The sequence below is a fragment of the Hermetia illucens genome, chromosome 4, assembly GCF_905115235.1.
Source record: "Hermetia illucens chromosome 4, iHerIll2.2.curated.20191125, whole genome shotgun sequence".
Classification (NCBI taxonomy): domain Eukaryota; kingdom Metazoa; phylum Arthropoda; class Insecta; order Diptera; family Stratiomyidae; genus Hermetia; species Hermetia illucens.
In genome coordinates, this window is record NC_051852.1 from 12,134,938 (window position 1) to 12,150,112 (window position 15,175).

Below are 15,175 nucleotides of genomic sequence, written 5' to 3' on the forward strand. Positions count from 1 at the left end.
CGGATTGATTTGGACACCAAAATCAGGTTCCATTTAACACCCCTGCCTCAACTAAAGGTTATGGAGGCTGAATTGTACAACGCAACTCCACTCTCGAGCCGACGATATGGGCACAACCACTATGAAACTCCCACAAGAGAGCCAACCTCTAATAACCGGGCCGAGCGCATATCCTTCAGGAGTTCAACTGGAGTGTATATTCCCGGTTCCTATGGTGAGGCTTCGTGGTAAGAACCACTTTAGATGAGCCCCTTACAGACTCGAGTCTGACCGCCATTCTCGAATACATGGGAGTGGTTTTCCCGAACGAATTGACTCTTTGTTCTAGTGACATTCACATACATCAAATAATCATATGGCGGGAGCTAGTCCAACGTTTTGAACTTTTTTCCTTTACAATGATTAACAAAAAGTTTCGCGAGATCCTAGTCCCTTGATTATAAAGCGCCTTCGGTTGTCGCTCTCTCCATTCAATGGTCACTGTCGGCCTCCAACGAACTGTTGAGCTATATTAGGTAGATGATCGAATTTAACCCCCTTCTCTCGAAAAGGGGCACATATGCACGTAGTACCATAGCCAGCTTGAGACGGTTTCAAGTAAGTCTTCTCCACCCTAAGGTCCATTCATTGAAATATCCAGCAATTTCTTAGGGCTGTGATTGTAGCGGTCTGTATCAAACTTTCTAATATTATGCTACTGGTGTACTAGGAGGTGCCTAGGACCTGTATGGAGAATGATGATTCCCGCCTAACAATGCCGGCTGCCGGGGGTCAGATATCACCTAACGACCTAATTCTGGACACTTTTTTGCAATTATATAAAATACTTCAGATTTATTGCGGTTAAATACTATATTCAAGCAATAAATAAATAAATTAATTAACGGACGTAATTAAATATTCTAAAACACAAGCAGAATAAATTCGTAATAGAACGCTTTGCACCCAACTCAGTCATCAGCGTGTCGCTCTAATTTCAGGCTTCATTATTCAAGTCATCCTCATTAGGAAGAACTGGTGCATTTATCATTTCCACAGTCGATTCCATATCATTAACTGCTTCCTCGCTGTTCTCCCCCACCACGAGCATACTATCGCTTACATCATCACTGCCGGCGGTATCATTTGCATACATTGTTGATGACGACAAGGACGACGACGGCAAGGACGACAAAGTATTATTGCCACTGGTATTTGTGAAAGGTGCTAAAGTCGACGATGATGTTGATGATGACGATAGCAATTCGCCTGATGGCGATGCCATTATTGTTGGTGGAGATATTGTAGTGAACAGTGCAGTTTCGCATCGTCTTCCCCAGAATTCATTCGGGCATAAACAACGGAAATTACCATCTTCCTTTAGTAACGAAATACATCTTCCGCCATTGAGACAAGTGTCGGGATTCTCCTCGCAATATTTCAGTTCTGCATAAGGTGGACGAGAAAAGCAGAATATATGGTTAGAATAAACAAAGTTTTATGTTGTTTGAAAATAAATTAAATTTGCGCTAGATTGCGTGAAAGGGTACAAAGTTCACAACTGGTATCATAATGCTGCGGAAAAGTAAGCTTCCAGGGATTGATCCTTGGTAGTATTTTCAAAAAATCTGACCCAGCGCAACTACAGAATATAAAAATTCGGACCAAAGGATGGTGCCGCACAAAGTTGAGTACCTGGGAATGCATCAGATCATGATATCTCACTGAGCCCCTAAACTGCAAAGAAAATATCTGGACTGGTCCTGATGGAGTTCCACTGTCAACTCCCAGCGATATATCGAAACTTTGATGCAATTGCATTCCTGGCTCTCAGTTTGAGCTTCCAAGCGGATGCTCATTAAAACCTCGGAATTTTATATGAAAGTTATAGCTTTAGGTGGAACACTCTGGCTACTCTGCCAACTAAAGCTCTAACTTCCAAATGGAAATTTATTTATGCTACCCAAAGAGGAGTTAAGTAAAGGCTCCCATTACTTCCTACCGTTGAGCCTTCGTACGCTTTACAACGACATCAAAGGTAATATGCAAACCTACCTTGATCGCACAGCATTCCACCCCAGCCGGGCTTACAATTACACTCCCATGGCTTCCGGCAGTCCCCGTGCACACAACCCGGGTACGGATGACATTTTGAACAGTCCTCACCTGTCCAACCTACTTTACACCTGAAAATAGGTCGAAAAACGAATGTGAGAACAAAACATTTTATTTATTCATTAATGAGCATAAGAATAACAAAGCGAACAGGTTATGGAGGAGCAGACAGGACGAGAGCATGGTATGAAGGGAAGTAGCTGAAATGAGGACAAACGGAGGATGCAATTAATTCTGCAGGATTTGTTTGGGTAAAGGCTGTAATATGGTTCTGAGTTTAAGTGGAAATTTTCCTTTCAGGTATTATGAATGCCATGGTACTGTCACAGAAGGTACGATGGCGATAGTCTTGATAAAATGGAAATAAGAACTTAAATACCTACCGGCATTCGCCAGGACGACGACAGTATCCCCTTTGTCTGTGACACGTTTCGGAGCAGATGGCTGTAATGTGAAAACTAGAGAGTGAAAATTTGCAAAGTTTGACTTAATTTCTAAGCGAACGATGGTGTACAATGAAACCATTCAGGACACCTAATTTCTTTCCTGAATTCTACTGACGAACATGTTGGCATAACCTCCACGTATTGCGTGATAAACTTTTATGATATACGAGCAAATGGCTTCCGTTGAAATTGATCCCATCATGGCACCCATTCAAATAAATAACTTACGTATTTGACACAAAATTCCGGTATAACCTGGAAGGCACTTGCACTCTAATGGCTTCGTACACGTCCCATGTTGGCATCCTGGTAGAACTTGGCAGTCTTGACATGTGGGTCCTGACCATCCAAGCTTGCACCGACATTCTCCCGGTTGCTCGCAATATCCTCTTGTCGCATGGCAATTGGGAGTACACATAGCTGTTTCATAAGCGAAGCATAGTGAAAATTATCTGGAACCATGGAAAGGTATATTACTCACGTTCTGAACAGAATAATCCGTCCCATCCTTTATGGCATTTACACTCAAAGGATTCATTACAAGAACCATGCTGGCAACCTGGCAGGGGAATGCATTTATCACATCTTTCGCCGTAGTAACCGAGCTTACAGCGACATTCTCCTGGTTTTGTGCAGTAACCTGAAAAGGAAGAAGTGGCATATGGAGTTAAGGATATCGATTGATATATTAAGCAAACATAACTGTTTGTCTTTCGTCTATTTTAGAGCAGCTAATATGCTATTTTAATGGAGTTTTAAAGAAACATTTCCTTTGGAACACGTTAAAAAAATTCAATGAAGCGCTGGAAGTAGGAAGCACTGAGCATTTAAAGAAAAATTCAAATTAGGAAATTCAATCTTTGATAATTCTGTAATAAAACAGATATCGAAAATCGAAAACAAACGTCAGAGTGAAATGAATCGTAGGAAATTACCGTGTAAGACAACTATGAGCGGGGGGGCTCATTGCTACTGACACTCTAGTTGATGATCCCGGTTCCGGTATTGGTGAAATTGACCTCCTCTTTTCCGAAGACCGCTAAGACTTAATTTTTATCTACACTAGAATGAACCAGAACCAGTCCACCGTATTGAACCTAGATATAGATAAGGCTCTAATAACTTCTACATTCAAGGGACTGCTCAATGACCTGGATTTCAGGACACAGGCTCTTGCGCTCCTGGGTCCTTCATTCTGAAGGACCCTAATCTTTCTGACTGACCCCAAACCACAGATTCGGTAGGACCGAACCCATGCCTATTGTACCAGAAAAATGAAAGGGCGATCCCGCTGCTTTGTCAATCTCACTAGCATTTGAAAGGAAAAGGCTTTAACAGGGTAGATTTTAAAAACATTATCCTTTATGTCATTGAAATCAGTTAGAAGCGCATACGACTGTCAGTCAAAGATTCGTTCCCCTTTCCACCGCCTCCTGCCTGTCAAAACCTTCTCCTTTACCCTTATTAGAAAAAGCGGAAAAAAGGGAGCTGACTTAGTTTAACGCCGGTATATGAAATTGGAGCCAATAAATCCGATCATCATAAACCTGGGAAGGCTCCCAGCCAATGGTAAAGGAAAGCACTAAAAAAAGAAGGTAAGTTACTTGGGAATGAGGACATAGACGTGCCTGCACCATCAGCTGTGGTAATGCCCAGAGCAATCAGACGTACGGAAGCGGAATTTTCGGCGGAAGGTAGAGACAAATTAATAACTCCTTTTAGAGCCACACTGGATGCAGCAGACTCTACCGTTAGCGGTAATTCGCGCAAGAAACGTAAGAACGAAACATATGGTGGAGGCAACGCGTCCCAAATTCTCCATAGAATTTTTGGCTCCCTACATGAAAATAGATGATCCCGTGCCCTACATAACGACGAAACCTATGAGCAATACCGTGACCGTCAGGTTGTGGATGAAATCCGGGTCTACAAGTTGCGGTGGGCGGGTCACCAAATCCGTATGGATGAGGATGATCCAGCTCGGAAAAACTATAAGGGCAATATCTATGGTAGGAAAGGAAGACGTGGCAAACCCTGCCTGAGATGGAGCAATAGCATAGGTCAGGACGCCAGACAGCTTTTAGGGATATCCAATTGATGGACCTCGGTGCAAAACCGGGGTGTCTGGAGTTCCTTGCTAGGACAGACCTTGATCGGATACCGGTTGTTGTGCCGTTGATGATGATTAGGAGAAATTGAACCCTTTTTACTTAAGTCTGTAAGACTTAATTTTTATCTTTTTTATTTTTGTCCGGAATAGTTCCACCTCATTGTATCTAGATAGAGCATTAATTAACTTCTGCATTCAACCACTTTCACCTGTTCCTTCAACCGGTCGTCAATCATACAAATCGTTGCTCTTAAGAACGCATACATTTCGGCCTTAAATCCCGGTGAATATTATCCCCCGACCTTTTGGCATTAATCTGGTATTTTAAGGTGACCGCAACTGGATTCTGCGCACAATAATTTGAATTTCAGGACCAAGGGTCTAAACCTACTTGGTAATTCATTCTAGAAGACACTAGCCTTTCTAACATAGGATTATGTTATAGATTCAGGTGAACAGAACTCACGTTTTTTTGTATCAGAAGGATATAAGAGCAGTCCTTTGTCAATATTGCTATCACTTGAAAGAAGGAGGTTTAGCATGCTTGATTTAACTAACCTTTATATATCTTAATATCAGCTTAATTTTATATATCATCATAAATAGTTAAAAACTCGATACAGGCGCTGAAGTTTCGGTTCTTCCCGGATCCCCGCATAAAAATTTTATACCACAATCATAGAAACTCGCGGCAGCATTCTTTCTATTGTTTTTGAAGGCGTTACCGACGCACGTATTCAAAAATAGCGCAACATCACTACCAGGCGTAGTCTCTCTGAACCTGTTAAGCATGATGTTCAGCATCACATCAACACTACTGGCTCTCCATTTTTCTCTAAGTTACCAGCGCAGAAGCTCGCAGTTGCGCGGAAAGAGTTCGAAAAAATTCTTAAGCAGGGTATTTGCAGACTTTCAGACAGTTGTTGGTCCTTGGCACTTTACGTGGTCTCTAAATCCAATGGCGAATGGAGAACTTTTGATATCCCACTTATCCCCGTTTTTGCGCATTCTATTACAAACTGGAGTTAGTCATGGCATACCATCAGATCTCTGTAGCTCCCCCCAATATGCACACCTTTCAGACTCTTCGAGTTCACTACGATAACTTTTGGACTGTGCAACGCTGCGCGCACCTTTCAGAGATTCAGCCACTCTGTGCTGCGAAATCTAAACTTCTGTTTCGTATATTTGAATGATGTTCTGGTCACGTCTTCCTCTGAGCCCGAGCATTTAGAACACCTAGAGTGAATTTTTCAATGTCTCTTTGAGGCCGGTCTAGTACTTAACGTTGAAAAGTGCAAGCTCCTACAATCTCAGGTGAGATTCTTCGACCACCTCATTACCCCTGAAGGCATCCAACCGGACCCAGTTAAGGTACAAGCGATTTAGAGCTTCCCCCTTCCAAAATTGGTTAAGAATCTCAGAAGCTTTTTGAGCATGATAAATTCCTATCCTCATTTCCTGCCCAAGGCCACGCACCATCAATCGACCCTTAATGCCTTCTTGTCTGGGCCGAAACCCAAATACTCCCATCTAATTGTGTGATTCCCAAAAGCTGTCTAGACGTTTGAGACCACCCAGTAACAACTGGTGGATGCTACATTTCTAACATTCCCTCAGCAAGATGCACCCCTAAGCGTATTCGTCAATGTCTCAGACATTGCCGTAGATGCAGCTTTTCACTAGAAATTTAACCAAATTTGGCAGACATGAAGTTTCTTCTCCAAACAGATTGAGCTGAGCGCTCAACGGAGCAACACTGCACCTATGATCGTGAGTTATTTGCCGCGTAGTTCACAATTAAATATTTCTTTGAAGGCAGGCCTTTCCATTGTTCACGGACCGTAAGCCGCCCGGTCGCCAACTTCGGGACTTGACCTTTACCAGCCAGTTCACTTCGGACATTCAACATGTTCCTGTCAAAGGTAACTTGATTGCTGACACTTTGTCACGTGTTGCAGAGGTCAAGACCCCCGCCACCGTTGATTTTCCGGAAATCGTCGAGGCGCAGAAGGACGACGTAGTTCTTCAGAGCTTGAGGACACACTCCAAAAGCATATTTAGAGAGTTTCCTATCTTCGGCTCAACATAGAGTATACGAGGCCTCTGACAAGGGACTACGGGCCAAGCATTTCACGTCGTCCACGTTATAGCGCACCCAGGCATTCGGGCTACGAATCAACTAGTCACCGCGAAGTATTTTTGGCCGTCCATGATAAGGACATTAATTCTTGGGCCAGACAGTGCATCGCATGCCAGAAGTGCAAGACTACAAAGCATGCGAGGAAGGGGTAGGAGTGCTCCCTCGGTACATTAAGCGTTTTCACAAAATCTACCTCGACATCATTGACCCTTGACACGGTTTCAGGTATTCCCTCACAATGATCGATAAGTTCATGGCGTGGCCCGAGTGAAACCTCTGAAAGACATTCCTGCACAATCTTGTGCTTAGCCCCTCTGTCGAAAATGGATTCCACGTTTTGGTGTGCCGGAAATTATAATCACCGATCCTCCCTTTCTTAGAGTTGGGCAAACTCCTCGTCTTTAAACGCCACCGTACAACCGCGTACCACCCGCAGTCCAAAAGTTTGAAGCTGGGGGTGGAGTGTTAAGGTGGAGCGAGCAACTTGCGTGTCGGACGCACGTCAGTGTGAATCTCGTTGGCTATGACATTGAAAACTAATTTTTGACAACGAAAATTGTTTTTCCTTTCCCTTTTCCTTTAGTCCCTCCCACGCTGTTAACAAATTTTCCCGTGTCTATTTCTTGTTCAAGTTGGAGAAACGGAGCATCTTGGAATCTTCTATGCCACCATCGAGGGGTTTGTGCTCATTCGAGAAACCAATCATGAATGGTTTCCAATACTCAAAGGTCGTAGCAGTGAGGACAATCCGAGACATTGTTAATGTTTCGGTAACAAATTTTGTATTCCTTCTAGTCGTCCTTTATAACAAGCCGGAAATAAAGTGTGTTCATCACTCTGAAAACTGAATTTTTGACGACCGATCCCCATGAAATGGACAAATTCACTATCAATGGAAGTGACCTGCCCAGAACTGAGTGATTTAAATATCTCGGGTCAATCCTATCAGCCAATGGTGATTTGCGTTTTGAAATTGCTTTACGTATTAGCGTAATGTGGATGAAGTGGCATTCCACATCTGGTGTTCTTTGTGATCGACCTTTCAACGAACGTCCCAAATCTAAAATTTACCACAATGTCGTCCTCCCTGTCACTCTCTATGGTTCTGAGTGTTGGCCGACTATAAATGACGATGAACAGCGACTTTCAGTAATGGAGACGAAGAAATTGTGTTGGACTAGTGGCGTGACACGTTTTGATCACATCCAAATTGAGGATATCCGCGATCGATATGGAGTTGCACTGATCGTGGAAAAACAGGGAGAGAGGTGTCTTCGATGGTCACGTAATTCGCACTAACAAGAATTCAGTCGCCAAGATTGGTCTGAACATCGAAGAGATCAAAGTCAAATTAAATAAAAAATTCATCAAAATTCAAATTAATATTTTTTCCATCTAGAAAATAAAAAACTGTCAAATCTGAAAGCCTACCTTGCATAGGATCGCATCCTTTTCTACAAATTGGAACATCACAAAGATCACCTTGCCAACCAGGCAAGCATTTTACATCACCGGTTGAATCACAAACATAGTGAGATTGTTCATTTTGATAGGATGGAAACTCGCACGCCTGCACAATTAGATCTTTTATAGTTTCCTTTAAAGTAAAAACATATTGGCATAGATACCTGCTTTTTCCATTTTGGAACTTGCTTTGAACGAAGGCCACCATCAGCGAAATTAGAGATATATGCAATCAATAAAACTGCAACAAGAATGAGGTATTTGTGTTCCTCCATGTCGACATCACCTGGATTGGAAAAGATAAAATTTTATTTATTGCATATGTGAAAAGATGATCCTGCAAATCTCTTTCTAAAAAACGCAAGATTGGAGGATATTCAAATCTTAAATTCTCAAAAAGGACCCAACATTGGACTTGTTAAATCTCATTGATATGAGATTTTGGAAAGCAACCTACGTTTACTTATTGGCTGAGGGATACAGACGATATCAACCTCTCAACTTCTGTGCACTTTGCACCCCCTGTATGCCCACTTTACAAGGGATGTCAAAATGGAAAGTACTAATGAAGACCTCTCATTTGAAAACCCACATGGTTATATTTTGTGGAGACCTCCCCGAGCGTTCAAATTAACCCCAAAGCATAGATAACCTACGCAGAGGTATTGGAAGCGGCCAGAAGCAACTTAGATGACATACCGAACATAACTGTCAAATTGGCAGTGGGGATAGCACCGAAACCTTTCCCACAAGCATTTACTCCTTGCTTGAAAGAGGTACCTTTCCTGCGCAGTGGAAGAAACAAAATAGATACTCATCCCAAGGCCGAACAAGTAACTGGGCGAACCTTCATTGTATAGGCGAATATGCCTTTTAAATACCATTGGCAAACTTTTCGAAAAAGTAATCTTCAATAGATTACTCTCAATCGCGGAAAGAGAACGCGGCCTATCAGGAAGGTTAACTCGACTATTGAAGCAAACAAATGCCTTGCGAAGGGGAAACAAATCACTGGGGCACTTCCTAGGGTAGATACCGCTATATGCCTTATATGGATTGTCCTCGAGTTTCTAATAAAACGGCTATCCAAATGAGGATCCTAATGAATATCGAATAACACCACAAGGATCAGTCCTCTGCCATTTGTTGTGGAACATAATGAAGTGCTAACGCCGCGTCTCCCCAGTGGGGTCACCTCCTCCTCCATCTTAGCAAGCCACTTTGATAATAGCGAAAGATACGCCAACAAAACAATCTGGCAGATGAGGTGGTGGTTGGCAAATGCTGCACTATTACGCGCAGAGCACACAACCGAACTAGTGCTGCGCAGAAAAAATACGTCTATGAGGATTAAAGTCGGAGACTAAGTTATACATCCCCAGCCTGCTCTCAAATATCTCGGGTTAATTTTTGACCAGAAATTGAACTACAAACAACGTACGGAGCTACAAAAGTATTTAACGTCAGCTCGTTGATCGCTAGAGTGCTTAGCCCTACTGGTTCAAGAACGAAGTTATGAAACTGGCGAACCTAATGCCGTTCGTTGGCAATCGGCAAGGAATCAATCATTGGTAGGATTTCAGAAACGACGGGATAAGAGGAAGCAGGGAAGTTGGACTCATAGGTTGACCCCAAACCTCGAGAGCTGCATTAAACAAAGGCATGAAAACGTGGGCTATCACTGGACCCTGTTTTTAGGCAGACATGGTGGATATCGAGGCTACTTTCACCGATTTTGTCATGATGACTCATTGAACTGCCCGAAATGCGGGTACGTAACGGAGGATTCAGAATATACACCGTTTATCCCCCAAAGTTTGCATCATACAGAACGGAAATGGAAGCGGTTGCCAATAGCCACTTAACAACCGACAGCATCGTGGAGAATATGTTGGCTTCAATTGAGCTATCGAATTCTGCGACAGAAGAAAGAAGAAAGACAGAGATAATAAGACCATCATGGAGAACAGTTAAACAATGATCCAACCCCGCGACGCGATACCATATGGTAGTCTCGTCAGGAGAGTGGATGGAGAAGGAGCTGGCTTTAGTGGAGAAAAGCCGCAGGAAGTCAACGGTAGCTTTTGAAGCTTTCTACCTGCCAAAAAAAGACAGGCAGACAGACAGATGGACAGACAAACATCGTTAAAAGAAGAATTTAAGTTGGAGGAATTGGAAGAAGAATCCATCGTGAGCTTGAGAAAAGCCTATGGTAAGACTCAAACGGCCACCATGCGACTTTCAGTGGAGGCAGCCCAGAAATTATTGTCAGCTTGCGAGAGCAGGTTTCATTAAAAAGGTGTTTTGAGTATATCGTGTTTGGACACTTTGCGAAGGCATGTACTAGCGGCGTTGATCGATATATTGCCACATATTGCCAAGGAGCGCAATATTGACCCCAAATGCCTATTGTTCAAAGGAAAGGAAGGAAGGGATAACCGGGATATTGCCGGAAGTGGTAAATACCCGGAATGTAGAAAGGTGCTGACTGCAATGAGAAAATGAGGTTTGTTTGGATAAACTTTAATCATTGCAGAATCGCTCCAGACTTACTTGAGCAGACCACTTATGAGTCTCAGATGGAAATTGCCATCGTAAGTGAACCCTGTAGAAACCATGACAGTGGCGTATGGGTCACAGACTCGACTGGTGGAGCGGCGATATGATTATGCGGTCTCCAAACTATACAATGCTCCATGAGCCAGTCGGCCAGTGGTTTCTTTTGGGCGAAAAAAAGAAGTACATACGTGTACAGCTGCTACGCTCCGCCCAGTCTCAAATTGCCTGAATTTTGAAGGCATGTTAGACCACCTTGTTCTCGATGCAAGAGAATGAATTCCAAAGGTTCAATGCGTGGGCCCTCAAATGGGGAACCAGGGAGAGTAGCGCAAATGCTGAAGTCTATTTGAGGCTCTTGCCCAGCTGGATAAAGCTTCGGCTAATGAAGGTGATGCAAGCACTTTTCGCACAGGGGTGTCTTCCTCAATCGTAGACGCGACCTTTGTCAGCCCTGCACTCGTACGTGGTATGTTCTGGCACGTTATCGACGACTACACCGACAGCGATCACCAGAGAATCATCAAATTGAGGAGGAAGCGACACACCAGGGCAACAGGGTGCCTAAAGCCGAGAAGGACATCAGGTTAGCCTGCAAAAGCATTGGGCTGAGGAAGTTTCTTGGAAGTGTAGGTATTCCAACCTATTAAGGTAGGCGGTCTCATGGAGAGAGCTCTTCATGCCACACGATGCATCTCCAAGGTGTGTGACGCATCCATGCCCAGGAGGTGCTCATTTCCCAGTAGAAGACCTAACCACTGGTGGAATAGTGAATTGGCCAGCCTTTGACCAGCCAGTCATCGCGCCAGGCAAACGGTTCAGAGGGCGGTTGGAAGAAGTGAACAGGGATAAAAGGAGCATGCTCGCAAGACAGCCTGCAAAAGCTTGCGGTTTAGCGGAGCAAGAAGGAACGTTTTAAGGAGCTCTACTCCGAAGCCGATGCAAATTTGTGAGGGAGTGCCTATAGAATTGTGATAGGCCGGTTGAGAGGACAGTCATCCCTACAGATCATGTGCCCTACTCTCTTGTTGAAATTCGTTCGGGGATTATTCCCCCAGCAAGAGAATGTGATGGAAATTCCTGCACGGACGAGCAGTTGGAAATCGGCGGCAGAATGGGTGATAACAAAGTTCCGAGACTGAACGACATACCGAACAGAGCTCTTAAGCTCATCGTTAAATCCAGACCGAATATGTTCGCTGAATTATTCGAAGCGTGCATGCCCGAGGGGATATTCCGTACAACACGAAAGCGGCAGAAGGCTGGTAAACTACTAGGTGAACCATCCTCTTATAGACCCATATGTCTTCTAGACACTATGAGGAAAATGTTGAAGGGGGTAATTTACAGCAAATTACTCCCGATCATGGACAGCCATTGTGGCCTTAGCAGTAGTATGGGTTCCGTAAAGCCAGACTAAAATCGTTACTGGCTTAGCCCAAAATGCAATTCACGGAAGTGGTAGCACCAGTAAATATTGCGTAGTGGTGACCCTGGGCCTGAGAAATTGAAACTTTATACGACGGTTGGTGTTCCCGCCTATCTCGCAGCTATTGTCGATAGCTACCTGCAAGAACGGAGGCTCTGTCCCACGGGGCTCCGTACTTGACCCACTGCTGTGGAACATGATGTAGAGTGGCGTACTTAACCTTCCACTTTCGGACGTGGCCACGGTAGTGGGTAATGTCCAAGATATAGCATTAGTTAGTTGTAGCCGCAGAGCATCTAGCGATGCTGAGTTATACTCTTGCGAAGCAATCAGTGTTGTTAAATCTTGGATCGGCATTTGCGGAGGAAAAAAGGGAAGTGGTCCTCATCACAAATCGCCGGAAGCGAAATTACGCCCGAGTTAGAATCGGCAATCACATCGTCTCTTCCAAGCCAACCATCAAATACTTGGGAGTTACGTTAGATACGAAGTTAAATTTTAAACAAGACGTGCAATATGCTTGTGGCAAAGGAACCACGATGAGTGTGGCCTTGGTAGGAAAAACGCTGAATACGGGGGCGCCACGGTATACTTATAGGCTACTTATTGCCAGGGTAGTGACTTCGATCTTGCTGCTGCCCTATTTGGGGAAAGGCATTTCGTTTATCATGTAATGCTCATAAACTGAGTGCGGTCTATTGGAGGACAGCCCTAAAGGTGTATTCTGTCTTCAAAACCGTTTCAGATGAGGCTGCATTCGTCATCTTCGTAATAATGCCAACTGACATCCTGGCAGATGAGATGACGAGTATATAGAATCTGAAGTCAGTCTCTCCTTTGTCGCAGAAGAAGAACGGCGAAGGGTAAAGATCTGTAAATAGATGGGAAGAGCGTTGGGACCAGGGTCAGTGGACACACAGGCTGATTCCTACCATGAAGGAGTAGCAGAGGAGACAACATGGGGAGATTAATTATAATCTCACTCAGCTCCTGAGGGGCATGGGGGATATTGCAAGTGCCTCTACAGGTTCAAATTGGACGATTTTCCCTGTGAAAGAGTCCCCGAGGACCCAGAACACATATTCTTCCACTGTCCGAGATTCAGAGACGAGAGAAGAGGCCTAGAGGACACGTTAGGTGAAGCACTACTATCGGAAAATCTGGTAAGGAGAATGCTAAGGTTTTACAGAAAACCTTAAGAATCATAAAGGCAGTGTAGGATCTCATATCGTAAGATGGACCTACAAAGCTAGTTGATTTCTTCCCCCAAACGCGTATTTGAAAAAAATATTTAATCGTGGAGGCTCAACAAAGTACACCACAAGAAGTCACAAAAAGAAAAGAAAATATGATGAATTTTGTTGTGTGTTAATGTGTTCATTTTAAGACTTTAAAAGCCATAATATGCTATGTTAAAAATATAAAATTTCACTGAGCTTACATGAATTCTCACCACTGTATATTCAAATAAGATGGGTTTATTTGAAGTTAGATTACCAATTTGAGTCAAGACGAAGCTATAATGGAATCCCTACGAAATTTTTCCACACCGAACCGGAAATACGTGGTGCAAATATTGATTCCCAGCCTAACCTTAAATGAACTGTTCTCAGAAGCTTCTATTCTAATTAATATTAATTAAGGAAACGAGCTAGCGAGCAAGATTTACTGTCACAACCGCAGAATCACAAGAAGTTTGGAGAACATCAAGAAGAATCAATATTGGTGGCACTCATCAGAGAAAAGTTGGGCAACATATTCGCATCAACAATCGTGGAGTCTTTCTTTAATATTCGTGTGACGCATGACTTCCATATTAACTTCCTCCTGACATAAGATATTATGTCGTAAATAAGTACATACATATGTATCTATGGATATAAATTAGGTCGGCAGAAAAAGATACTGTTTTCTTCTCGATAATGTCTATAACTCTCATAGCTATCTCAAATTCTATCAAACTATTCTGAATTTTATTAAATTTATTGAACTTCCAACTTTTTTATGGTAATTTCTTGAGTTTGGAGGTATTAACACATTTTCGACTGCCTTTCTGAGATTAAGGCAAGTGAACAATGGCTACCAAAAATCAGCAAGCAATTTACACTCATATATGCATAGCTTCAACTCTTACTCTTAATTGATCCATTGATCCATATTTTGGATAATTAATTATCTTTTTCTTTGTAAAAATAATTTTCACCAATTTCATGCCGGATATTAGAAAATAACTTCCATATTAACTTAAAAACACTACCTGATTCGGAAACAGTGGCCTCTGTTTAAACTAAAATAAAAAACAAACAAACAAACATTGAAATTTCAATTTCACTTGTGCAGAATTTCCCATGGTACATGTTTGAAATTTAAATTACGATAATTGATTGGCAGTAATTATTTAACATGATTACGCCTTACAACTGAGTAAATTGCAAGAACACGACAATAACACTTCCAGTAAGCTTTTCTTAAAACACTTCTTCACTATACACACCTTTCCCAAGAACAACTTCTAAGAGAAATTTTGGATTGCAGCCTGGTATCACCCAATATACTACGATAAAAGCACTAGGAAGCGTTGTTACACCAACGAACTAACCAATACGAATGATCAAATATCGATCACGTTGGAGCTGTTAAAGAAGTGGTTGACCGGATCACGGTATCGATTGGAAAAAAAAAATTGAAGAAAATAAATTTCTTACCGACGATGTGGCGGTTAAGTTCAAGAGAAAGAGCAGTAATTGAATGAAGTCAGGTTTAGGGGAAATGGGGAATGGACAAGAGCAAAACTTAACCATCTAAAAATACAAGAATCTTCAAGATACTTTTCATAAACACGAAAAGAAAATGATTTTCAAAATATTTGAACTGTATTAGCGATATCTTTATCATCATTGAATTAAAAAGATACTTTCTTTGGGCTAGAGGCA

The 15,175-nt window shown here is 42.6% G+C and overlaps 1 protein-coding gene across 2 annotated transcripts; it reads right to left on the reverse strand.

Moving 5' to 3' along the window:
• Window positions 1-819: 819 nt before the first annotated feature.
• LOC119656040 (delta-like protein 4) lies at window positions 820-14,891 on the reverse strand. Of its 2 annotated transcripts, none has more exons than XM_038062308.1 (8): window positions 14,737-14,891; window positions 8,422-8,543; window positions 8,225-8,363; window positions 3,022-3,180; window positions 2,769-2,960; window positions 2,478-2,538; window positions 2,035-2,165; window positions 820-1,425 (listed from the first exon to the last, which is right to left on the reverse strand). In XM_038062308.1, exons 2-8 carry the CDS (start codon window positions 8,530-8,532, stop codon window positions 977-979), a joined length of 1,242 nt encoding a protein of 413 aa, XP_037918236.1. In that variant the 5' UTR covers window positions 8,533-8,543; window positions 14,737-14,891; the 3' UTR covers window positions 820-976. The 2 variants fall into 2 exon arrangements, with proteins under 2 accessions (XP_037918236.1, XP_037918237.1); XM_038062309.1 differs by lacking the exon at window positions 14,737-14,891 and adding an exon at window positions 14,500-14,661.
• Between the last annotated feature and the right edge of the window lie 284 nt (window positions 14,892-15,175).